The sequence below is a fragment of the Phlebotomus papatasi genome, chromosome 3 (genome assembly GCF_024763615.1).
Source record: "Phlebotomus papatasi isolate M1 chromosome 3, Ppap_2.1, whole genome shotgun sequence".
NCBI lineage: Eukaryota > Metazoa > Arthropoda > Insecta > Diptera > Psychodidae > Phlebotomus > Phlebotomus papatasi.
Window position 1 is genome coordinate 39,411,097 of NC_077224.1, and position 27,311 is coordinate 39,438,407.

Genomic DNA, 27,311 nt, shown 5'->3' on the forward strand with positions numbered 1-27,311 from the left:
TCGAGTCGATCGCTTCCTCAACTCGACCGGTGGGTCAATATTTGAAAGTTTGATGGTGAATTTCTATAAAATTGTCACTGATTCGTATTTATTTATGGAATAATTGACCTATTAATGTTAGATCATACGCTGAATATTATAGAAAATATAAATAAATTGAATAAATAACTCTACCGGTCGAATTGAGAAACCGGTCGACTTGAGGGCACTTTACCTTAATTGGTTTTTACTATTTACTTAGCATATTTTGATGAGAATTTTAATTATTTAACTTTATCATACAATCACTATAATCAAATTCAATTATGCCAGTTTATTGTTCAAACTCAAAAGGAGAGCCCAATAAATTTATCCAATAAATAAATATTTGAAAATTTAAATATTTTTTCTGTAAGTGTTTTTTGTGTGTTTTTTAAGTGATTGTAATATCATACTCGATATCATATCTTTTAAGCAAAATGATAAACAAAATTTAATAAATCTTAAGTAGCTTCCCAAGAAAAATCCCCTGTTGCTATAGTTCAAATAGGCTTACCAATTGATTTGTAATATTTTGCAAAATCCAAAATTGAAATTGGTGACACGGAAACATATTTCTGGAGGACATGCGACATAGACAAAAAAGCAAAGCTTTGTGAACTTGAGAAAAGTGATGCTGAAAAAAAATACACCGGTAAAGTGTATTAAATATTTAATTCTCTTCTTGTGTATTTGTCTTTAGGGATAGATTTGTCTTGACAACTTTTCATCATTGATGGCTTTTCAGATTGGCTACATATTATCCAAACATTCCCGGCTTGGAGAGTTTGCCAAGGAGACTTATAAGACCCCATATACGGGATACGGCAGCAGGTATAACGTACAAGGAGAAGAGGGTGGTAGGGAAATATTTGACGAAAGTTTGATTGATTCCTTAAATTCTTAATGGATTTTGGTGGAGTATGAGAGGAATATGTTGTGTAGAAGTTAGATGGTGTAATATATGGGAACAAGGGGGTGCTCCATATTCCGCCTGGGGTGAATGTGCGCGGAATGGGGTAGCTTGATGTAGCAGGAGTGGTGATAATAATCCATTGGTTGCTTGTTTGCCGAAAGCCAGAGGAGCTTCAGCATGGGAAAAAGGGTATTAATTTTGATATTATAGAATTAAATGGTGCAAATCCTAAGCACCGCCTCCGCAATATCTCACAGCAAAATGATGCGCCACCATTGGAAATGCATACCTAGGAATCTCCCTAGTTCGGAATCTCTCTCTCGCTCATCATCGCACCGGACTAACCCCTGCTTTTACTCATATATAGCTAGCTGATGCCTCAACTACCCCTCTTTCATGCTGGCTATGTCTCTCGAAAATAACACAATCAGAAATACAAATCTTCGCCATTTGGGTGGAGTCTAATGCATCCCTGGGCTGTGAGCATGCCCGTCCTTGTCACTCCCGTTGGCCAGAATACCACCAAGAAGAGACGAGATGAGCAGTCGCGATGGAATTTGTCGGTATTCTACAGCAAATATTTCACAGTGAAATTTAATAATAGCACAATCTGCTTTCGACCTTCGCGTGAGTTGGTTCACTGGATCAGAATCTCAAGAGAAGGATTCCTGTGACCCCTTGTTATCCTCGTACATCGTTCTCAATATCGGATTAAGATTTCCCAAGTGATAAAGTGAAGTGGTTGTGTTTAATGTGATTTTATATCAATTCGGATTTTTATCTATCATACTCCCAATTTTATTTTTGCGGAAAATCTGGAGACCAATATTGAAACTAAAAAGAAATTTTAGGAGCAAGTTCTCCTATAACAATGGAACGTTTATGTGAATGAATACTAAAAGATAGACAAGTACCCCTTCCTGGGAAATTCGAGAAGTTCGTTTAGGTGGTTTAGGTAATTCTAAGTGGCGCGCAATATTCCATCATTCTGAGTTCACTGTGGCCATTTGGGCTCGCCACGAAGCCCGAGTACCTGTCCCCAGCCTCACAGAGTCCCTGCAGTCTCACCCCATCGCCATCACCGTCTTCCGTGTCAATGGTGGAGACAACATCGCCGGGTATTCGGACCTGTGGGAGTCCCATTGTTGCCCCAATTGCTGACTCTGCCTCGCCAACCAGCTACCTCACCACGGCTATGCTGCTAGGCGGACAGGGATGTGGCTACCTCGGTCAGAGACTCCAGTTCAAGCACCAAGAAAGATCAGACAGTCACCAGACTGTCGTACAGAATCACACACCAAGCAATTCCAGAGTATCTGGATCTGCATCCTCTTCCCTCTTCACCATCGACAGCATCTTGGCCCCAAAGCCGTCGCACAGTCCCACCAGTTCTCCACCTACCACATCAGCAGCCAACAGTCCCATCAGACCAGCTCGAGTTCCTGCCATGCTTCATCCCTCAGGACTGCATCTTGGTCACCTGGCCGCCGCTGCAGCGAGTGGATTCGGTGCCACGTCAGACTTTCTTGGTAAACCAATCCCTATCTTCAATTTATTTAAGTTCTTTTCCCAGGAAAATTGTTAAGTTTTCCTCAATTTCCGTAACAGGCTATAACCGATATTTTCCCCTTACTCTGTGATTAACTTTGAACTCAAGGAATAAGCAAACTAACATGACCGGATTTTAATTTAAGAATTTAGTCATGTTTTTTAAATTTTTCCTTCTATCGATTTTCTATGTGCCAATACGCTTAAGAATATTAAAAAAAAAGGTTTTTCATAAAGAACAAAGTTTTATTATACATAAAATTTCATTAACGTTAGTTTTGTTAATTGGTTTAATCTCTAGTAATTATAGGGGTAACGCATGTTTACCATAAAGTAATTCATCGAAATCTTTAAATCTTTAAACTTGTTTATTGCTGTGACATAGTTGAAAACGCGATAAACACTAGGGCTTAAATGGGAACAAAAAGTGAACACTTCAATTAAAAATTTGTACTTAAGTATAGGTAGGGGAGTCTTTATTTTTTGTAGATTTTAGCTGAGTTTTACACATCTAGAAAGTTTTTAGTTCATTTTTATTCTAGAGAAAAATATAAAAATTATCTGCCCACTAAAATAAAGATTCTTATGCGATTGTCCGGTATGTGTCTCGGCTTACACTTTTATAATTTTGACACTTATGTGCTCGACACACTTTCGACTTAAGCTATGAGATCACTTAACGTGATTGTAATCAACTACGTTAAGTTTCCCACTAACTAAGACATTTCTCGGCCTAAGCCGAGAGACAGAATAGTCAGAAACCGATAGGAATGTAGTTAAATCATTATTTTGTTTATAAATTACGTTAAGCCATCTCTCGGCTTAAGTCGTAAGTGTGTTTAGCACAATGACGTTATATTAGGCATTAATCCCTTTTGATCTAAGACATCAAACATCATGCTATTTCTTCGTTAACACTTACCTATTTATTAATTTACCGTACCTTAGAGAATCACAAACTGATTACAAAAAGCACTTGAATTTTGGTGAAATTAAAAAAAGATTTCAACAAGTAGTTTTATATCAATCAAAACTATTTCACAATTCACTTATAAATTTAGGAAAAATAATTAAAAACAATATCTATAAAGATTGAAATTGATTAAAAAAATAACAATAGAAAGCAGACAGACACGTTTTCTATTTTATTTATAAAAATACTTCTTTTTTTTATTAAGATGATGACAAAAATATGGATATTAAGTGATTTGGAAATCCAATGGAAGTTATAGAAATAATTTCATTAGTGTCTGTAAACGTAAACTGAACACCATATATTTAAACTAATTTATGTTAGACATAAATATTATGTTATAACAATTTTGGGCACTGTTAAAAAACATTTATATTTATTTGATTTTTGAATCCTTACATATGAATGAAGGCGTTTTCCCGAATAAAATGTAGATAAAAGATGAAAAACATTCAGCACTAGAGGAGAAATCTAAAGAATAATGGTGCTATTCCAATGAAAAATGAAAATGTTTTTTATTTGCACTTTTCTGTTCTCAGGTTCTACTATATAATCCACTTTTATTGTATTGGTTCCTATCACGCCTGTTTTATGGTTTTAGAAACATGTCGAGGACTGGGAAAAAAACAGTCGAGACAGAAACCAAACAAAAAGAAAATTTGATAATGCAGAAGCATTTGATAACAGAAAATTGCTATCATGTTCATTTTTTATAGGTAGCACCTGAAATGTTTTATAGCATAAATGTTTTTTTTTAGAGTTATGATGTAGTAACCTTATTTTTTAACAAACTCGTAAATAGCCTTTATAAATTAGTCATAGGTTGGGCAAGGTAAATGGAAAATTAAACGTTAGACTTTTCATGGCGAGCTAAGACATACCACATTGCACCATAAATTACTATACCATAATACTATAAAAAATAATTAATTAATAAAGGGTAATTCTTTCATAATCACCCCTATTTCGATTTGTCAGAATATAAGTCGAATAACTCGATTTTTTACAAAAATCGTTTTATTCGCTTTTTGGATACTTCTTATATCCTCTACCTTCCCTGTGAATATTATACTTGAAAGATAATTATTTTCAAAGTTATAGAAATTTTAAATCTCAAAAATTCTATACTTCGCATGTAAAATCTCAGCTTCAAATCGCTCTCCTGTAAAATTTGCCAATTGCGAGTTATTCGTTTCTTATTCTGAGCGGTCGATTTCTACTTGAGAACTTCAAAATATTCCTTATAGTTACGCAGTTTATTACGCTCTTTCTGCATTATTTTATTGCTTAATGGTACGTGTCTCAGCTTGCAAACAAAACTTTAGTTTATTATCTGTATTATATTTTATCACGATTTTTCTATTTTAAAATTTTTATTTTTTTTAATGAATATTTGGGATATTTGAACACATTTTGTTGTTATTTTCTATAATGCCTATTTATAGTTTTGAGTTTTTTAAATGAGCCATTTTTCAAATACTTTTTGGTTCTCTAAAATTCGATTCGTATTTATGCCCCCTTTCCATGCATCTATTGCTATCGCCGTCTTAACGTTGATTCCGACCCCCAGAATAAAAACAGTGGAAAAAGTCTCAGCTAATCCCTTCACTGGTTGTATATGCTTTTAGTAAAATTTGTTTGGTTTTTGTTATCATCGTTTGTGTTTAATATTCTGCCAACTAATAATTCTTTAGGAAACCATTTTTCATTTTAATAACGCTTTTTTTAAATTTAGCCATAATCCTTTAAGGACGATTGGAACACCGGTGTCCCGTAAAGAAAATAATTTTTCCTGACTACCAAAAATTATTTTTTTTCTTATGTTTGTACGTAATTGCAAAGTAGAAGTTTGAAGGGATCAATTTTTTGCAAGTCTCCAGCTATTTGCTGTATAGTAAATTTTTAAGCTAAAAAATGACGAATTTTTAAATTCTCATATTGAAAGTTGATTTTAATTATTTTTTATACTTCCAATTTTTTTTTTAAGCAAAACCGTTTTAGTAAAAGAAACTACAATACTCAAACATAATATTTTTCTAAATGAAAAATCCGGTGATCGTCGGATGGGAGGAGATTCAGCTTAGAATAAAAATTTCTTTTCTTCAGACTTTGTTGGATTTTCTAAGGTTAGATGTAAAACTTTTTACTGATTTTGTTTATCGGTTTCATTTTTATTGCTGATTTTCGGTTAGCGGAAACTGTCTCGTCGTGAAAGGGATAAATAAGAGATATTCTAATACGATTATTACGAGCAAGAATTGTAATAATAACAAAACCCAGGTTTTCATTTTTAATTTATAGAGTTTTTCAAATTAGTTTGATGGCTATCTTTTCAACAATAAAGACCAAATTTGTGCTATATTTTCATAATTTTAACTTGATTCAATTCCTTTTCTTAATTCTCTTAAGCATTTTCTGCTTTCATGACTGTAATCTATTTGCAATTTATCTTTTTAAAAAGCATAATTCTTTAAAAAAAAGTTAGAAAAAATAAGTCTGAGCACCTCTTAAGGTGAAAAGGAATATTCTTACTGACACCCACACCCCATAACTCAAAAAAAATTCAACTCGAAGGATTTTGTACTCTTTGGCAATGTAAAAATGTAAAACATATATATTTAAATCTTACTTGCGGAAAAATCCTGAGAGATCTTTTGAATACATTTTTCCGCAGATTAATTTTTTACGCTGTCTTGGGTAGAAGTTTACCACAGGAGAGATTGTGTTATTTTAAGAAGTTGAATGAAATGTGGGTGTGAGGGACGAGAATTGCCCTCAAGTAGGGCATGGGAGGATTGTATGGGGTGTAAATTTTTTTTGTTGTATTCACTGTTGAGTGTGCAGATTTTTATATTTTGATAAGAACATGAGAATCCCATTTCGGGGGTGGTTTTCCTTTCTCCCAAATTGTATGGAAAAGAGGGTGAATTTAGAGAAGATTCTGTTTTTTTCCTGGAGAAGAGGTCGTCTGGTTGCAAAATGATGCCATGTTTATTTAGAATTAATCCGTGAGATTTTGGATTATTCTCCACCAATTCTCACACTTATCAATTTTAACTGAAAATTCCACTGATTATGGTTTACACACAAGAGCCGAGGGTAAATCCATTTGGGGAGTTGGGGTATACAATTCGGTTTGGTGAAGTGAATAAAATTGCTAATTTTTTTCCAGCATCGAGTTTTTTTTTATTAGAGTGAGGAGAATTTTATTTAGCGCCAAATAATAACAAGTTTCTTTGGTTGAAGGTATAAAAAATTCTTCAAGCGTGAATTTACAACACTTTGTTTACCTTTTCCGCGTCCTACGGGCTTGATCGTCAATCCCTGGGAGGGAAAGAGTATAAAAGTTGATTTAGTTTTGATTCTTTCTCTCCATAGTACACTGAGAGAAAACACAATTGAAGCTTCCGCATTGCTAGTTTTTCTTAGTTTTTATGTTTATATTCTACATTAATAAATAATTATAATAAATAATTAGAGTATCATCTGTATCCCCTGATCTAAGATATTGTGAGTCAAAAAATTTTTTAAATGGCAATGACTTCAGATTTCTTTGTCACTATTTCATGATTGGGTGACATTAGCTCTGAAAAATGCGATCGCTTTTAGTGTAATTTTTTCCCTGTTTTCGTACAAATTTCACGAAATATCTCCAGAACTACGTAGGTTGCCAATTTGAGGTTTTCGGTTGCCTATTCTATATTAAATTGGCTTTTATTTTGTATTAGTATTTTTTGCTAATTCATTCTACAATGACAGAAAACAGCTAATAAACTCAAAAGTTTTTTCAGCTCGATAGAAACATATGGGAAACATAGGAAATGTCATGCCCCTGATTGGGAGCTATAAATAAAAATCTCTTGAAATACTATCTCCGTAATTAAGAAAGTTTCATTTTTGTTACTTCAAATTTTTAATTTGGTAGCAAAGTTTTTATTATAGGATTTTCCTTATTATAATATCGAACGGTCAGAAAATCAACGCTAGGGATATAAATATGAATAACATTGAAATTTTTTTAAGTAAAATATTTCAACCCCTATGTCATGAATTGTTGTGAAATTTTAGTACGATTATGCAATACCTTATAATATAATATAATATAAAGTTTACAACTGTATGGGCCTCGACAGACCTGAGGATTAGTCGAGAAACGGCTTAACGTAATTATATTCGAAATAATGATTAAACTACATTTCCATAATTTTCCACTAAGTCATCTCTCGGCTTAACTGCAGCCAGGGCATATATCTCCTCTTCTATTAGCATTTTTCCCGTCTTTTTAATGTTCTCTCTTTTTAGACCAAATTTTCTTTTTGAACTATAGACGCCGCGTTTGGAGTTTTTAAATTAGGAACAGTTTTCCCTAATATACTACGTTTTTTTTTGACATAATTCACAGAAAAATATCTTATAACGTCACAGTACGACGTCAATAGTATCAACGCATTTGGTTTTTATATTTTTACAAATCGACGGGTTCATTCCATACTATTCTAAGTCGATTTAGAATTATATTACTCCGAGAGATAGGGTAAGTGTACCGAATTTCGGTCTGCTTGTAATTCCGGAGAATTTTTGTTCCTCAAATTACCATGAATGTTTAGTTTTTGCATACTCCAGATATTATATAAAGCAAGAAAATAACAAAAATGACGTTTCGACAAACGAGATCATTTGAAAAAGACATTGGAAGAATTCCGGAAGAGCAAAGAACTACGAGAATGAAGGTGGCCGAAATAGGCCACCAAAGCTATGTCACGGTTTTTATTTATTTTAAAATGTATTAAGAATAATTTTAGGGAAAATAACGACGATAAACTGTCTACAAGGTTGCAAGCAACACTTAAGAAGAAAGTAATAAAGAAATTCAATTTGTATTAAAAATGTTACATTTCAAACTTGAAAATGTGGTAGTCGTCCGACGTTCGGGCAACAAGATATTCATTTTTTTTCAGGAAATCAGCAACTTCAGATAGCTCCTGAAAAGTTGTCATTCAGAATAGTATGGAATGGAACCGTCCCATTGTTTAAGTTATGAGTTTTTGTAGTCACTAGTTCATATGCTAAATTTTATTTAAGAATCTTCAGTAATGCCCTAGACTAGACACACTGCATGACCATGTCACATAAGATTAATATTAAGATCAATACTTTCTAAACTGCGAGAATGGCAAAAAAAAAGATAGCAATTGTCTCATCTTGCCTCTCTCTCTCTCGCATTTCCTCACTACGTACAAAGTTGGCAGCAATACAAACGCTCGAAAACTAACCGAATCACAGTTTTCACGCATGGAAAATTGCTCGAATTGCCTGTAGGGGAAACTGGGGCACCACCAAACACGGGGTACCACCAAACCATTCCTTCAGTGTACAAGGATCCCTATACTGCCTATAAATTCCTATCGGTCTTATCCTCTGATATCCAATATCCGATTAAAAAATCGCAGTGTTTGGTGGTACCCCGTGTTTGGTGGTGCCCCAGTTTCCCCTAATACGATTCAGAAAACAATATAATACGAACAGTAATATCTTACTCATGGTATTACTCCGTTAGAGTGTACTCTTTCTTACACACGTGATTTTCCATTTGAAATTTTGCATACTATACACCTCTCTTTCCGTCTTTTCTTACTCTTTTAGTATATATTATGTGACATCACGGTCAGGTGAGAGACGGCTTAAAATTGATATATATATATTATTAATATTGATATTATAATAACGTAATATAATCAAAATAGTGATCAAAGTACATTTCCATCAGTTTCTATGTTAATATGTCTCTTGGCTTAAGCCGAAAAACGTCTTAGTTAGTACGTAACTTATGGGAATTTAGTGCAATCATAATTTTGATTATAATTATATTAAGCCATATCTTAGCTTAAGTCGTGAGTGTGTCTTAGGGTATAAGTTTTGCGAAGACACGATTAAAATTTTACTGTATCACCAATAGTGAGATGGAGGATAGACAAAAAGAAGTAAAAAAATGGCAAGACTTCGAATTTTTACCAAAGCTTTCGACCCTTGGTGTAGGTATTCCGCAGTGGGTCAATTAAATCCGTATTACAATTTGAAAATACGTTTTACGTTTTTGCCATTTTTAAGATAAAAATCATGAATAATTTCTTTCAGTGTCTAAGCCTTCCCATTGAACAATTGCATGTTCAATCTCTATATGCGAATGGTTTTGATTCAATAAAGAATCACAAGAGCAAAAATCACAATCGCTTTTGTAATTCTATTTGGAAAATGTGTCGAGGTAAAGCCCTGTGCCGCAGAGAATATTTAACCGGCATAAGAACACAATCCTGAGGAAAATTCATTCAATCGTGTATTTAAATCGGAAGAATAAAAACAGCGAAACCATATGTGGTTGTATGCTTATTATTCTTCATGGGGGATGATTATGCATAGTAGCATCCAGATATGCGTATTGTGAGATGAGAATCCTTAGAAAGTATCCTTCAGTTCATAAATTTACCAGAGAGAGAGAGCACTAAAAAAAAACGATGAACTTTTCCTCCATAATACAGCTCATGAGTTTAACCCCATGTGAGTGAGAAAATTTCGATGCTTTCACTCCACTCACCCTCATCATTATTATCTCCCAATTGAAGCATTTTAAATGCAGAAGAAAAACACTATTGATTAATTGAATAACACAACCATCTGCCCTTGAGACAAATCCTCCGGCAAGAGGTTGAATGGAGGGATGGAAAAAATCCAGGACGAAAGGAAAATGCGTTGTAGTAAGAGATTCCACTAAAAGCATCTCTCTAAGGACTTTACTCCTTTATCCATCCCCTTGTTGGCACTTTTTTTCCTTGCTATCTCCTGACTCGAAATCAAATGTTTCTCATATGGATTTTTGGTCCACCACAGAATAAACAAAACGTCATCCAGTTGTGCCTTTTTGTCTTTAATATCTGATCCTCTTTTTTTCAGTGGCTTATCCAAATTTCTACCCCAACTACATGCATGCAGCGGCTGTTGCTCATGCTGCTGCCACCCAAATGCAAGCCCATGCTACTATGGGTCACCATGGGGGACTTGGAGGACCTCCACCAAAGCGGAAACGACGTCACAGGACAATCTTCACGGAGGAACAGTTGGAACAATTAGAAGCCACCTTCGAAAAGACTCACTATCCTGACGTCGTCCTTCGAGAGCAACTGGCACTGAAAGTTGATCTCAAAGAGGAAAGAGTTGAGGTAAGTTTAACGATTCTGAATATTTTATTTGGGGACTGAAAAGATTACCGTAAGAGAAATTGGAGGGAATATTTTACCGATAGATAAATTTTTCCTATAGGGTAAAGTGGTACAAGTTGGACATAGTGTTACAAGTTGGACAATTCTCCGGTACAAGTTGGATATGGCTTTTAAACTTTCAGTCCGCATTATTACGGTTTTATTATTATTTTAATCGTAATTATCGGAGGAGCGCCTTCCCGTGGTATAGATGGTAAAGAATCGTATCGAGCCAATTTTATTAATTTCGATCTATAAGAACAGATTACTCGAGGCGATCAAAGACCATGGTGATGATCTTGTGAAGATCTTGATAAGAAGAATTAAGAAACAGCTAAATTTTGCAAATTAAAAGTTTGAAAAAAAATTGAAGTTTGAACATTATCTCGACGCGATTCTTTGCCCCTAAAATTCAACTCACAATCGAATTTTCACGCATTTCGAGGTCGCCTTTAAAGAATCTCAGCTACCAAAAGCTTATCTGGGCTTATCACTGTTTTTTTTTTATCTGAAATACTATTTATTGCAATGATATAAAATAAAAAAAAAATAATAAATAAAATTATAAAAATTATTGTTATAAAATTGGATGTTCTTGAATATAAAAATTATAAAGGTCTCGGGTATCTAGAGTCGCAAACTTCATTCTGTTATATGGGGAATGTCAAGTAAAAGTTTCTAATATTTACGTCATATTTATAATTATTCACATGATCTTAGAACAATTTCTTTTAACATCTTTTTAGTTTGGTATTTTACAAATTTTTCGATCTGAAGTTCAGTAAATATTTTCAAATATTAATGACAGTACCAAATGAGTCCCAAAATCTCTACACAGAAAAAACTATTTTGTAAAATTGTTTGTAAATGTTTGTGAAATCCTGTGGCAGACTTACGAAATGGTCGTGAATCGTATAACCCACAAACAAGTTCGTAAAATTTTGTATTTTTTCACAAACATTGCACGTAAAATGATCATTTGACGAACATTTTTTGTACTTTTACAAACATTTGTTCGTAAATGTTCGTAAACACACAAAAAATTTGTCATTTGTTCGTAAATTTTTGTTTGTCTGGCAAAAATTTACAAACAAATACGAACAAATAACAAAATTTAACGAACATTTTTTGTGTGTTTACAAACATTTACGAACAAATGTTTGTAAAAGTATAAAAAATGTTCGTCAAATGATCATTTTACGAACAATGTTTGTGAAAAAAAGTACAAAATTTTACGAACTTGTTTGTGGGTTATACGATTCACGACCATTTCGTAAGTCCTCCATAGGATTTCATAAACATTTACGAAGAATTTTACAAAATATTTTTTTTCTGTGTACGACCAAATATTTGATGGAGAACTTAATGGGTCAAGTGGTAGAGCACTCGCTTTATGATGCAAGTGTCCCGGGTTCGAATCCCCTTTAGGTCACCAGGAATTTTTCGGGCGTTTAGCGTGTTCGGATTGCATCCAGTGAGCTTCACTACACTTGACAACCTCATTCCGTACAAGAAAAAAATAATAATATGCTTGTCTAGAAATCCCCTTGCGGTAAGGCCTTGTTCCTTCATGGAATGCTGTTCCAGCATTATTATTATTATTATTAATAACAGTGCATTTTTTTACCTATTAGCCAAGACAATTTAGGACAATAAATAAAAAATTAAGATATACGCTTGTGAACAGGCAGTTGGTATCTCGAATGATTGGTTTTGCTTTAGTGGAGAATTAATTGCGCTATATTTGGCGGAATATTTTTGTACCTATTGTAATTTTAAAATCAACAAGATTACAAGTTTTCTGTGTATTTCTTTTATAAAATTGTTAATTTAATATTATCAGTGATAATTTTTGGTGAAAATTATAAAAAAAATATCGTAAGAATGATTTTTTCGAACAGAATAACAACCTTTTTTATAAATGAGTTCTATAGGTAATCGAATAAACTTCCATATTTAAATTTAGTATGATCCAAATCCCATTTTTGACATGGTTGTCTTGCAGAGTCAATCTATTTGCAGTACATTACAAAGTGTAACCCATTGGCTATAACCAACCCTTCACAATAAGCCAGAATTTTCCGTAATATGTTTACTTTCCCTCAACGATCCACAACGACCGCAACTGGGGTTGAGCAAAGCGTAGAAGAGTGTGTTGATTTCTGTAATTAAATTATTGCTCTTGAGGCTTTTATTCCACGCGCGTAAGATTCATTTTTGTTGACACAAGCGACATCGCTTAAAAATTAATTGGACGGTTTCAAATAAAACAGAGGATGAAGCATAATATTGTCATTTACAAGAAATTAGTCTATAATACCGTAAAAATTATCTCAACTTCATCAAAACCACTCATCCTATGTCAATGATGATGTTGAATTTTCTAAAACTGTGACGATGGTGGCAAGAATTTCATCTTTTCTGCCTCTTGGTCAATAGAAGATGATGCTTAGAGCTACCGTTCAGAGAGATGAGTTTAAAACTAATAAGCTACTGTTTAGTTGAGCAAATATTAAAGCATTTTTTCTTCCCTCTTGAATTCCTCTAACTCCATTGCTTCACACTCAAACATGAGTTAAAGAATAATATTAGAGGACTCATCCAGAAGCTGCGAACATCTTCACCCAGAGTTAGTATTGTGAAAGCTTAGAGATTCTAATATGGTTCTAAATGTGCAAGAAATAATCTCAAATGGTATACTCTTCATACAAATTCATTCATTTTCTTCCATGTTCATTCACATTATGCACCGGCTCAAGTGCTTATTAAAGAGGTATGAGGATAAGATTGAGAATGGGAGACACTCAATATCACATTTACAATGTTTCCCAAGAGTTCCAGTCAAGGTTTTACATAACGAAGACTCTTCAAGTACGCGGAAAAAGATTAGTTATGTTTATAATTCTCGCCCAAATGACAACACAATGTGTGGTCATGCATTTCTTCTTTTCACTTTTGCTCGCTCTTTTGGGATCCTGAGATGGAAAAAAAACTGATGCCTCATTGCTGCCCGAATTGTCTTTCATGCATTATTTGTGGCACTTAACAGCCCACGTCTTTAGCTGTCGTCTCATCTTTCACCAAAAACGGAAGAGTCTCCCTTCCTGAGCCGCCGGGAAAATCCCTTAACTACCCTCTAATTTGCCATTTGGAAATTTGAAATAATTACAAGATTGTTTGTAATAGGGTGACACTCCCAAAGCACTTTAATCTTATTATCATGTCACTTTCCTCCTTCAATTTGCCAAGAGGGGTATTTTGAAATCACCCACAAATTTGAAGAAACAATTTTCAGGTCAATAAAATTAACAGATTTTACGGTGCTGGAAAACTGGAGCTTCAAATAGACTCAGGTTGATAATTAAAATTATTAAGGCAGCAAAAGTTGGATGTAAAGGATCAAATAAGGGAAATTTATGCAAAGAACCTCTAATCCCTGATCCTGAACTTAGAGTATAATAGGTTAGGGCTGATCGTTTACCGCCAAATTTTACGAACTAAATATTCTCGAGGATCAACTTTAGTGCATTTAAGTATAGGAGAGAGATTGGGAATATTTATAATTTTAAAAATCAGAGTTCCAAATCCTTTAAAAACTTTTGCATACCAATGAAGTCCAAGTTTCAAGATTTTTTACCGAATGCCACAAGGGCTGATCCAATTAAACCACTATATTAAAACAAAATTTCTTACTTATTAGGTTTATAATCATACTTCACAAAATTCCTGGAAATCTTTGGAAATTCCTCTACAGGAAAATGAGAATGTAGTGGCAATTTATACAAAGCTACCCCGGTTTACTCAGTTACGTACAAAATTTGTCCACCTACGTAACACCTTATATTCACTGTAAACACTCGCAAATACAAAAATTTTCACATCAATATTTAGATGGAACATTCATCTACTTTTTTTAATTTTTTATAGGAGGTATCATGCGTATTAATATCACTTTTAAGCGAATTTTCTGAGACATAATTTTGTGACACTTGGAAAACCATTTACTGACAATTCAGACAGTTAATTAGGTTAATTTGGTGTGATTGTGAAAGAATCATATCTATCGTATTCATCAAATTTTTTTAACCACCTCCAATCGGTTTTTTAGAACATGTTTTGAGCATAAATTGATTCCAAAAATGACGAGCCACAAATTTAAGGTGAAATGTAGGAATTTTTATTTGAAATCAATAAAAATTGGATGATAAACACTAAAAAAGAAAGAATCACAAGAATCTTACAAGAATCGCTAGAATTACATCTAGGAGCAGATTTAGATCTAATATTTAAAATATTGTTAAGTTTTGTGAAATATCCTAAAGTGGTCTTCAGACTAAAGGTTTAGCCCAATTCCCGAAGGTTTCAAAATCCTAAATAGCAATCACTTCTACTGGTTTTTGAAAATCTCATTGATCGTTTGCTTTCTATATGTATTTAATCCTAAATCGAAATTTACCTTGACCAACAAGCAGTTAGATAAGTTAAGCAATTTGGCTAAGCCTTAGGTCTAGTCTGAAGCCCGTATAAAGAATCTATCTATGAGGCAAATATACTAGAGCGGCTTGCATACATTGTGACCCAAAACATTGTGGATTACCCCCAAAACCAGTGGTCAATAGTTTTTTTTTTACCATTTTGACTGATACTTTTCTAAAACTGCAAAAGTTCGATAGGGTAGAATCACCACTTCTTGCCAGTGCCCTACTTTTCGCCATCTAAATTGAAATCGCTATTTTTCGCGATTTATGAAATAAATGAGCCATAGAGTTACTTGTATTTTTATTGCTGCTACGTATAGAGTCGAAAAATAGTAATTATTCGTTTTGAATTTACGATTTTGAGCATTTTTTACAGCAATATTTTAAGCAAGTGCATCGAATCCAATATTTCTTACCCAATATACTAAGTAAGTGTCATCAAATTTTCATCAAGCAAAATGTACCTTTTTGGATAAATAATTTGTTTATTGTATATTTAATTAAACTTGTGGAATATAGATAAAATTTTGTATTTAGTTAATTAATATTTCATTTTATATTATATTTATATAAAAATGAGGCATGGCGAAAAGTGGTAATATTTTGGAATGATTTTACCACCTGTCACCATCTCTTTTCAAAAGGCGACGCTAACTTCATTTCGTAGATTCTCAGTTGTAAAATCTGGATTGTTTACTTTATGCAATAGTCCAATAGTTTTATTTCTCAAATAAAGGCGAAGAAAAATCATTTAAATTGAGTAATAATAGGGTGATCATGAGGAAAGAGAAATACTGAATGTATTCTTTGAATAATATTGCCCAAAATAATTGAGTTTGAACCTTTCCAAGTGAGTGGCGAGAGTGGTTACAGGACTGGTGTAAAGTGGTAAAAAGTGGCGATGAAGTAGTTATTTTTGCATTGTTAATAAAAATCAGTTTTTAAGTAGTCCAGGGGTAAATTGGACGACTTTTGCTTTCACGAATCTGCAGCCAATACATCTAAGTAACTTTCTGTCAAATTTGAGTTGTCTTGTAATAAGGGTTCAAAAGTTGTAATAAAATTAACTCCTGTTTTTCCTAAACATGGCGATAAGTGATTACTCCACCCTATTCCCGAACTGCCAAGGTAGTAGCGTATGTGAATTTTTCACAAAAGCAAAATACAGCAATTTTCGAGCAAAAGATGTTTACGAAACTCTGATAAACCCTCTTTAACTTGGAATAGTAGTTTTTTTCATAAAGATATTTGAAATATGAAAAAAACATAAAATATAAAATTGTATATCAAAATTATTTTGTTTTAGACGAACTTTTTATTTTCACTTCTTGAACCTAGGGAAAAAGGCCTACTCTCAATTTTTTCAGGAAGTGTGAGGTGTTGGGCAACTTATTAGAATATATGGCCATAGATTGAATTCATTTATAGTAAAATACAGAAAAAAGACTTTTATGAAGCTGCAACATTACGAAACTGCAAATGTTACCCTACAGTTTATTTAAATTAATTTTCTTTACAGTCAATAGTTCAAAATTTAGTTTTTTTCCAAAAACAAGAGACTGAGGCTTTTATTTTTTTAAAGACAGCACTCATAAAATTCTTCACATCCATAGTTTAAAGGAATTCAATCAAGGAGTATTTAAAAAGACGATTTAAAAGAAATAATTAAATTTTCAGGCCTGTTTTTGGAAACTTTTGCTTACAAAAAAAGATTTTTTTTTAAAGATAGAGAAAAATGATTTTCGACAGTGGCTTAAATTTCCTGTACAAATATGTTAATTGGATATTTTTTTCATTGGTAAGAGCAAACTGTCACGACTTATTCCATGTCTTATCAACATTTGCCATAGCAGTTTTAAGAATCTTCACAAATTCGAATTTTAGAAAATGTCTTGAAAAGCACAGTTTTTTTTGCAAGATAGTGGGTAAAAGTCTTCATATACGTTGTGGAGCGGTCTATAAAAATATGCACATCCTACCTCTTGAGAGCTCATAAAAACACTTTGATAGATTTTGTCCCAGTCTCCTACAAAAAGATTTTTTTTCCTGTAAAATTCAGTAATTTATTAAATTTAGATTCTAATTTGTTGACAAACATTTGAAACAGGTTGATTGTTACGACTGTTTAAAGACTTTATTATTTCCCTCTTTTGACATATTCTTACAATTTTAACTATTTAATTTCTCTATTTAAAATAATTAAATTTGAAACGAATTGCTCTCTAAATCATTTTTAGATTTTGAGTAGTTCTCTAACGTTCTCGAAAGAAAGCCTTATGCATGACCTTCATACAGAAACATTAAATGTGGACTTTCCAATTTTAGATATTGAATTTGTAATTCGAATTTTTAAATATCTGCAAAAAATCGTCGGTTGAACGATTTAGTAGTTTTTAAATTTCAAAACAATTAAATTTTCGAGGAATTTGATGATAAATGGACTTATCAGATTGTTTGATTTTGACCTTGAAAAATTGTGAAGGGTGATATTTTAACTGAAAAGATTGAATAAAACTTTGTATTTTTAGAATGATAAGAAATAGAAATAGTTTAGAAATATTGAAAGTCATCGATATCTTCCTCTCCCATCATTTTCAACTGTAAGAATTAATATTGATTCCATAATACACCGTATATTATTATATGCAAAGAATATTAGAGCATTTTTATATGGTCTGTGGTACAAGGATTGTTTTCCATCTATTCCAAATATCCATTTTGCAATTCCAACAAGCATATCGTTATCATTCGTTAGAAATTGATGAAAAGCTCCGCCTTCTCACAAAGTGAATTTTCTCATTATACAATTCTTCATCGAAAAGGAATACAAGCAAGGTTTACCTGTCTTTCTCCATCCTGCACAGGAATCCTTCGTAAATAATATGGAAAAGACACATCCTCTTTGTGACAGTGTCCTATATCAAAACGAACGAGACCCTGTAACCATTCCTAAACTCCCAACTTCCGCCCGGTTGAACAATAAGCACTCTTGTAGACAACAAACATGATACATATTATTGCCAATACTCCATGGACATGAAACAAGGGACAATAAATATCCAAAGAACAGTCTAAAATAATATATAAAGGAATAGTAAGATGTCACAATGTCATTCTACTTTGAACCCTTAATAAGAAATGCATCCTTTTTTTTCCATGGAAAATTTCTCATCTGACTACCATAAGAAACGGAAAATTGAATCAAGAGCATAGCAATGCTATTTTTGTATATTTTATTTCAAAATTCTTCTTGCATTCTTCTTGCATTCATCTTGCAAAAATATCCTAGAGAGTGATGTCTTTCTAATTAATTCAAGAATTACGTAACATCTTCACTATGAGAACTTTTCTTACTTATTCACTTTTACGACCAACCAGCTTCTTCTCCAATGAACTTATACTAAGAAAATAAGTATAATTCTGCAATTCTTTGCATCTTTCGCAGAAGAAAAACGATGATACCAGGAAAGTTCGCTGTTTGCTTGAACCTTGAGTTCAAAACTGTTCAAAAATTTCGAAAATTTTTTTGGTGTATATTTTCGGACACTTACAAGTTTGTATGAAACCTAAATTGGTTTATAAATTATTTCTACGTATATCTAGTTTAATTCAATCAATTCAACTAATTAATTTAGAAATGTCTTCAATGTTTCTGATTTGAGAGTTCTTTCTCTGTTTTAGATCTAAATTGATTCGAAAATAAAAAAAAACTTTTCGAACAGTAACTTCGATACAACCAAATATTAATTAGAATGCTATTGTTCAAAGAAAATGGCATAAAAGGGAGTAGGGTAAGTGCTCATAATTTTGGACAGTTTCTAAATTTGGACACTTTGAGGGTAAAATTGGACACTAAAAATAAATTGATTAAAATGATGGATTTTTATTCCAATATTTGATGAAAAATGAATTCTATCTAAATATTTGTTCCTTTTGGAAGATTTTGACACTAAATACGTTAAATTTTGAATATGATTTGAGTTGAAATTGCTTTGTTGAAAATTCAGTGTGAGCAATTGCTTACGAGAAATATGACAGAACTTCGTGGCTTACTTCAGTCTTATTTAGTTTTGGTGAAGTACTAACAAAGTTTGTTCGCTGTTTTTGAGTGATATTATTGAATATTCATTGAATATTGTGTTGATTCACGTTACTGATGAAGTGAGATTTGTCTTGTGAATTATATTTTTCGTGTGAAAAATGGGAAATTTTTTAAGACATTCACCAGTTAGGTGATGATTCTTATTTTGGACAAGTGTTTTTCTCACGAAATTTCGTGAAGTTTTAGTTTTTGTGATGACTAGGTTGGACAAATGCCTGGAGAAACAAAAGAGCATAATTTCTAAGAAAGAGATGTAGCGAGAAATGCCTTGAAAGGCTCCCGGAAAGGTCAGGGAATGAGCGAATCTGCACGTACTTGGAGTATCGAAGTCAACTCACTTTAATGAATGATATGGAAAGTTTCCGGGCTTCTGTGACATTCTACGTTTCCCTTACATGAACAGGAAGAGGACTTGGTAAGATTGGTTCATCAAATGAAGAACAATGGGCATCCTATTGAGGCGGATTAGCTGTCCAAATTTACAGCCAAGTTGGCCAAATTAATAAACAAGTTGTCCAAAATAAGAGCCAAGGTCACCTCTACTTATCAATTCATTTTTAAACGTATTAAAACTAATTTTAATAAAAATAAGACGATAAATAGCTTGCTAAGTTTCTAAACAACCCTTCTGAAAAGAGAGTAACAAGAAATGTCAATTAGTATAGAAAATATCGCACTTCAAACTTGGAACTTCGATGCTTATAAGCAGACTGTCCAAAATTATAAGCACTTCCCCTACATGTGCAATATTGGTGGCAGCGGAAATACAAAAAGCCAAAATCCCAGTATTAAAATTAAAAATAGATAATATAAACCAAATTAAATTATACAGAGGATAATGTGTGGAATAATTTTTCAAAACACAGAAAATTTTGCTTTGCCTTGAGCAGCGTGGGTGTAATTGTGGGAGTACATGATACTTTTAAGAATTCGAGATTTTGCCACTGCCGGATTTTGGTGTTCAGAAATTTATCTTTCGGGATATTAGAGTTCGATATTTTGGCTTCCGGGATTTTACCCGGAACCCGTGCAAAATATCGAAAGTCTTTATAGAATCCAATAATCCACGATTTAGTGATTGAAATGTGAGCAATCACTTTGAACTTTCGATGGATCTTAAGAATAGGTTTAAAGTCGGTTTGGATCTTCGAATTTAAAAGTCATATGTAGTAAATTTAGTTCGAAGTTGGAATATGGCTTTGCGAATTTAGAGTAATTTAAAAATTTCGAGAAATAATCAAACTGAAATACAACTGTATTCTCTGAAAAATCAGTTTCAAAGTCAAAAAAAAACATTTCTACTTTTTTTATTTTACACCCGAATGGAAACTCATATGATTTTTTGTTAGAATTTCGAAATGTCCCTTATGTGAACTGCAGCGATCATTTAAATTGTTCACAAAATATCTGTCTAAATAATTCTTATCATTTAGCAACTCCTTCAAGAATTTATAATCGTACTTTTTTAGTGTGAAAATGTAGTTTTGATATGTGGAGTCAGTTTTAGTTTTCGAACATGAACTATATTATCAAAAAGAGTACCATTTTCATTTTAGTCGAGGCACTTTTCGACAATCAAATTCCAACTGCGAACAGGCGGAATGAAAACCGTTGTCGATGTACAAAATTTCAACTTAAACCACCGCTAAAATTTAACGAAAAATGAATTCTACGGATATTTTCCTTTTCAAACTATTACAAATTAAAAAAAAAAGATAAATACACTTTTTTGGCGAGGGTAAAAATTTTCACCATTGAAAGCGGAAAGCTCTACAATCTGGTGATACTAAAATCAAAATAGGATCATAATCTAAATATCAGGAGATGGGAAAATATAACCATATTGGGGAATGTTAGTTGATTTAGTAAATGGAGTGAATGTTATGACAGAGTGGTCTGAATTTGAAATGATACCGTCGGATTCTGAATAAATAGCAAATGGATGAATCTTATGGTATTTTGCCATTCCTCGTCATTTCACAATTTTCCCCATTTTCATTTTCTCCCTCATTCATCCCTCGTTTGTATCTTCACCAACCCTCACCCCGCACAGAATCCACTGCAATAGCCCCTTCTGAAAGCAAACCAACCCCAAAGTCTACATAGCTTTCAGCATATAGATATTTAATACATAAGATGTAAATGCAGAAGAGGAATAATTTCATCTTCCTCCATTTGTTATTATTATTCTACTTTTCCAGAGCAAAAAGGATATAATGTGTATATGGTGGTTGGATATTCAGATGATGGCAGAGTTAATTCATGAATCGGATATCGCCTGAGGAGCGATCCTCTTCACTCAACTCCCTCATCCCCTTTAACCAATCCTTCACCCTCTTGTGATTTTTTTTTCATCTCATCCACTCATTGTACCTTTTTTTATTCCACTCTCCTGATGATTATGTATGTTTTCTTCACTCAGGTATAAAAAATATCCTTATCTCATATTTTTTTTTTGAAATATGGGTAGATAAGTGCAAAAAGTCTAGATAGGCTTAACACCTTTTACCTTAAATACGCTTATAAGTCGTGGGAATTAGATTTTGGGGGAAAAATTTTAGAATTGAACTGTGATAATTTAGAGAAATAGCAACTTATAGTGATAGTATTCAAAAATATTGTAACATTCGAAAATACATGGTTATTCATTGGTTTTTAAAGGTTAATAAAACATTATTATCTGAGTACGGACTATCATAATTAATTAACCAGTAGTAGTCAGATTATCATATGCAGTCAAATGATTTGCTTAATGAAGTTCTACAATTTTAATTACCGTCGTTGCGGGTGACTTTGCACTTGGGGGGTGACTTTGCACTCTGCTGTTCGTGAGACTTTGAACAATTCTAGCACATATTGATGGTCTTCGCCGATCCGATCTACCATGTCAAAGTATATAGGGATATGTTAAGTACCAAGTAAGGTACAATGATCCTCAAAAGGATTCTTGTGGTTTCAGTAATAGTCAATGAAATGCTAATATAGGTATTTTGTCAAAAAACGGCTCCGTGAAAAAGTTATCTGAAGGTGCAATTCCAAAATCGATTTCAGAGTAGTAAATTGCCCAAATCTATTCTAAATTTATCTGGCTAGAATAATCCACTTCGATTTTGTTGATAATTTTTATTAAAATATTTTTTTGCCTATTATCTTTCTAAGAACGCATGATTTATGTTATAAAATTGCATGTAATGATCTTTCTAAAGCTTTATTATAAAAGTATTTGGCTAAAAATTATCCAATTTTTTGATAATTTAAGATAAAGTGACCGAGATCTACAAGATGGTGTGGTCGCCATCTTGGTTTGACGTCTCTGTCCGCCATTTTGAATAACTGTCAAAACAAAAATTTCATCCGATTGAGCTGAAATTTTAGTATGTTCTAGCTGATGTCAAAACCTTTTCAGAACATGTATAACATCCGACCTAGGTCAAGCGATTGCCTGGATACAGGAGCTCCAAGTTCAAAATTTTGACATTTTCATGAATACAGAACTACGGAGAGCTTCTTTTATCGAAATCATCACAAAAAAGACAGTACTATCGTTAGGCGATGAGATCTAAATAACAAACAAAAAGAAAAGGATTGTTTTTTTTATAACAGCATATTATTTGAAGATCTGAAAAACTGTTTTTGCAAAAATAAAAAAATAAAAAAAATTAATAAATGCACTTTTCATTTATTTTTTTTAATTATGTGAGAGTAAATAAATATATAAAATAAAAGCCTCAACCATTTTTAATGGTTACTGAGGTATTTCATTTAGATTTTAAAATTAAGGATTAGTAAATAAAGATCGCCAAAATATGATGATTTCAAAATTTTAAAATGTGAGCCTCGGTATCTAGGTAAATACTTGACGTAGACTGGGACATAGATACGTTCTGAAAAGGTCTTGACATCAGCTACAACATACTAAAATTTCAATCCAATCGGATCAGTTTTAGGTTTTGACAGTTATTCAAAATGACGGACAGAAACGTCAAATCAAGATGGAGATCATGTCATCTTGTAGATCTCGTGCATATTACCCTTAGATGTAAATATCTTCATTGTCGTTTATTATCAGAAATTGGTGATTTTTTAGTATTTATTAAAAAGTGCAAAGTCACCCGCACCTTAACCCCAGTGCAAGCTTTTTTTCTTGATTTTTTTAAACATAGTAAAATTTTATAAAATTAATGCTAGTGGCACAAAATCCATTCATTAACAACTGAATACAAATAATTTTACTCAAAAACCCCCTCCCTTCACTTTAACTATCCACTTTTAGAGAGCAAAGTTGAAAAACAGCGAAAAAACGTGCAAAGTCACCCGCAACGACGGTACCTTATTGGTTCTCTTTTACATCCTAACACGTATTTCCGAAAGAGAAGATATTTATAGAAAAATGAAATTGATATTTGCAAAAATACCCAAGCATTGCTTGGCATGAGATGTACCATTAGGTCATAAAGAAGTTGTTTGAATGTTTTTAATGCTATTTCAATAGAATGACTAACATTTTATTAATTTTACAGCAATCAAAATATTTGTCGACGTCATGGTGACAATAAGCTATGACATGTTTCAAGAAGCGAATTGAAATACGTGTTTTTTACTTTGACTTGATTTTTTTCCTTAGAAGAAAATTTAAAAATCCCAAATTAATTATATAAGCATAATACTCACGCTAAAAACAAATTTATTTACGATCTAAGGTAAAATTCCCTCACTCGACCGGTGGCGGTGGGTCAATTTTTTAATTTTTGATCGGTTTGATGGTCAATTTCTATGAAATTGTCACTAATTCGTATTATTTATGTAATAATTGTCCTATTAATGTTAGATCAAATGCTAAATATTACAGCAAATATAAATAAATTGAATAAATAACTCTGCCAGTCGAGACGAGGAACCGGTCAAACGAGGGCACTTTACCTTACAATCGTCAATACATTCAAATACATTCGAATAATACGAATTTTATTTTGGTTTTCCTAAGAGACTTACACATAATTAGCACGTAAATTGATGATAAGCTAACTTATAATTAAAAGAAATGTGCCAGTCCCTTGGGAAAAATAAAAGAAAATTCACAATATTCGAAGGCATGAACGTTCAAAGGTAGAGTACTTTCCCCTATATGATTAGGCCAATATGTAAGATATACTAAAGTTTACGTCATGAAGACTACTTGCTACTTCACTGAGAGAAATCCGAAAAAGTCAAAATAACATTCCGAAAATGTTAATTTTACCCTGCAGTATTGATTCGAAAACGGTTTAATATTACCCTTTTTAGGTGTATTTAGGGTTAAAGTTACCCTTCTTTCATGTTGATTTTACCATTAAAAGGTGTAAAATTAACATTAAAAATGTTGATATATTTTCACACCCAAAAAGTGTTAAAATTATGACGAAAAAAAGTTAATCGCAGCCTCTTTTTTTCTCAGTGTTGGATTGCCCTGTTCTTCCTTATTCCAAAAAACAAAACCTGTTCAATATTCGCATAAAATATTCAATATTTAATATTCGTATTGGGGAAAGTACTCTCGCTTAGAACGTTCATACCTTTCGAATAATGTGAATTTTCTTTAAGTTTTTTCAAGAGACTTAGACATTTCTATTAAATATTAATTATTATTATTATCAACTATTGATAATTACGTGCGACAATCATGTGTAAATCTTTTAGGAAAAGTAAAGGAAATTCACATATTATTCGAAGGCATGAACGTTCGAAGGGAGAGTACTTTCCCCTACTAAATATTCAACCCCCATAGTAATTTTTAAATATTTGTTTTTAATTTATTAAATTTGGACATGTTTTCAAGGATTTGACCGAACTTTTTTTTACAGCCAATTTCGTTTACTAACTAAATGTTTTTTGGTATTCAAATTTATTTGAGATTCACAAACTTTTTAATCAAATCCAAATTCGATCTTGATTACGTTAGAACGAATGATAATCGTTCTAAGTCATTCTATAACTAATGAATGAATAAACTTCTAAATAATCAAATATTTTATTAAAATAAAAAAAAAAACGTTTTAGAGAAAACCTAAAAAACACGAAGAGGGATTTATTTAGACAAAAATCAGAACGATCAGAACACAAAATATGAAGAAAACTTTAAAGAAATTTCTTAATCATTTTATGAATTATCCAATTTACAAAAGGAATACAATAGGGTAATTTTGAACCAATTCTAAATTTGGATTTTGAAAATTCCTCACCGTTTCTTATGGGTAAAAGAGAAAGATCATGAAGAAGTGCTCTTTTTATTCTTCTTTTTCATGGTCTTCTTTTTTTACCAATCTAGAACAGTGAAGAAATCTCAAAATTCAAAATTAGATTCTAGTCCAATTAAAACTAATCAATTTTATGCCTTGAGGAATTTTTCTTCTCTATTCGTTAATGTTGAAGACAAAAAAAGACATCTATTTTTTCACATCCCTGCAGAAAGCACATGGGTTAGTGAATTAAGATAATACACACTCACTGGCGAAAGAATAAAATAAAATTTAATCTCATTATCCGACAGGGAGTTGTGCAAACAGTGGGACTTTTTTTGTAAATCAATTTTAGATGAGGTGGTCAAAAAATACAAACCACGGGCAATGAATACACGGCCACAACCCCGTATACAAAGAACCAGGGAATGAACCTCGCTCAGGGGATGATTTGGCGAAAAGGTTTGTGACGCCCAAATGCTGATGGTTGGGTCACATTTTGTATATTTTAACCCTCTACTAGTTCATCATCATCCTATAGTCCCCATCTACCCAAGCACCTCTCTCTGTTGGCTGGCGAATTGAGAGTGGTTGGCTAACCACGAGCCATGGAGCTCCGATCTCATCACAAATTTATGAAACAATACATGGATTAAACGCAAAGTAATATAATAACGTTTTGCTGATTGAAGGGGTGTTCAACAAAGCACATACTGTATGGTCTATTGTGTTTCCATCGGGACCATAACCGTATCTCTCCTGCATATATCCCGGAAAATTATATTGGAAGATGGGGAGTGATGCATATTTGGAATTTGTAATAAATTTTCCGGGGATATTTGGTTTTAGAGGTCGTCTAATGTGCCCAAATGCAAAGCATGGGTTTTAACCCATACAAAAATTCAATATAATAGGATAATTAATAGTTTGGTATAACATGTAATTACAATGTGATGATAAATATTTCAAATTAATCACGCCTTTTAACACTTTGATGCGGACATTAATGTAAAAAATTCGTAGAATAACGCGAAAAACAATTTTATTCTGCAATATTGTTCAATTACAAACTTAAACTGATATTATATAGACGTTAAAAGCACAAAAGTACATGAGAGTGTGCGAAATGCAGATTCCTCAATTTTAATTTGAGTTAATTGCTATCTTCGCACTCCTAAAAAACATTGTCACATTATTATGATTATTTGAAATACTTCAAAACTGTCCGGAATTATATATCTTGTTTTCAACGGATTTCTCTAAAAATATCCTTAAATTAGGACTTTAATAAATATAGTTACTATTTTTTTTGAGAATTCGTTTACAAATGTAAAAAAAATAGAAAATCTTGCTTTACTTTTACTTTAGAAAATAGTAACTCTTTTATACCTTTTACTTTTAATTTCCACAAATTCAACATTATACTTCAAATATTGAGTTAAAAAAATACTGTGATAGTGACTGTCCATTTGGCTATTCCTGACCTAGAGACCAAATCGTAAAAGATAGTAACTGCATGTTTTCTGTAACCCCCACATAAATCAACATGTCTTAATAGATCACGTAAAGAAGATTTATGCAAAGAACCTGTACTCTGGTCGAAGCTGGTAGTCCATAATATCTCAGAAATTCTCGAAATCGTGACATAGATACCTCAAAACAACTTTACCTGTTCACAATCAATTTGAATCGATTCTTAAATCACGCAAAAGATCCCTAAAAGTAGCTGAGGAATAATAAAATTGATTTTCAAACAAAAATTATTTATGGCGGTTAATAAAACTGGTTCATAACCCATTGGAACCGAT

At 32.5% G+C, this 27,311-nt stretch overlaps 1 protein-coding gene across 1 annotated transcript in view; it reads left to right on the forward strand.

Moving 5' to 3' along the window:
• The first annotated feature begins 1,557 nt into the window (after positions 1-1,557).
• Positions 1,558-27,311, forward strand: part of LOC129805629 (homeobox protein goosecoid) — a 41,729-nt gene continuing 15,975 nt past the window's right edge. Inside the window, exons 1-2 of the mRNA XM_055853671.1 lie at positions 1,558-2,463; positions 10,404-10,669. Coding sequence (XP_055709646.1) covers positions 2,031-2,463; positions 10,404-10,669 — 699 coding nt within the window. The 5' untranslated portion in view covers positions 1,558-2,030. The remainder of the gene's footprint in view (positions 2,464-10,403; positions 10,670-27,311) is intronic.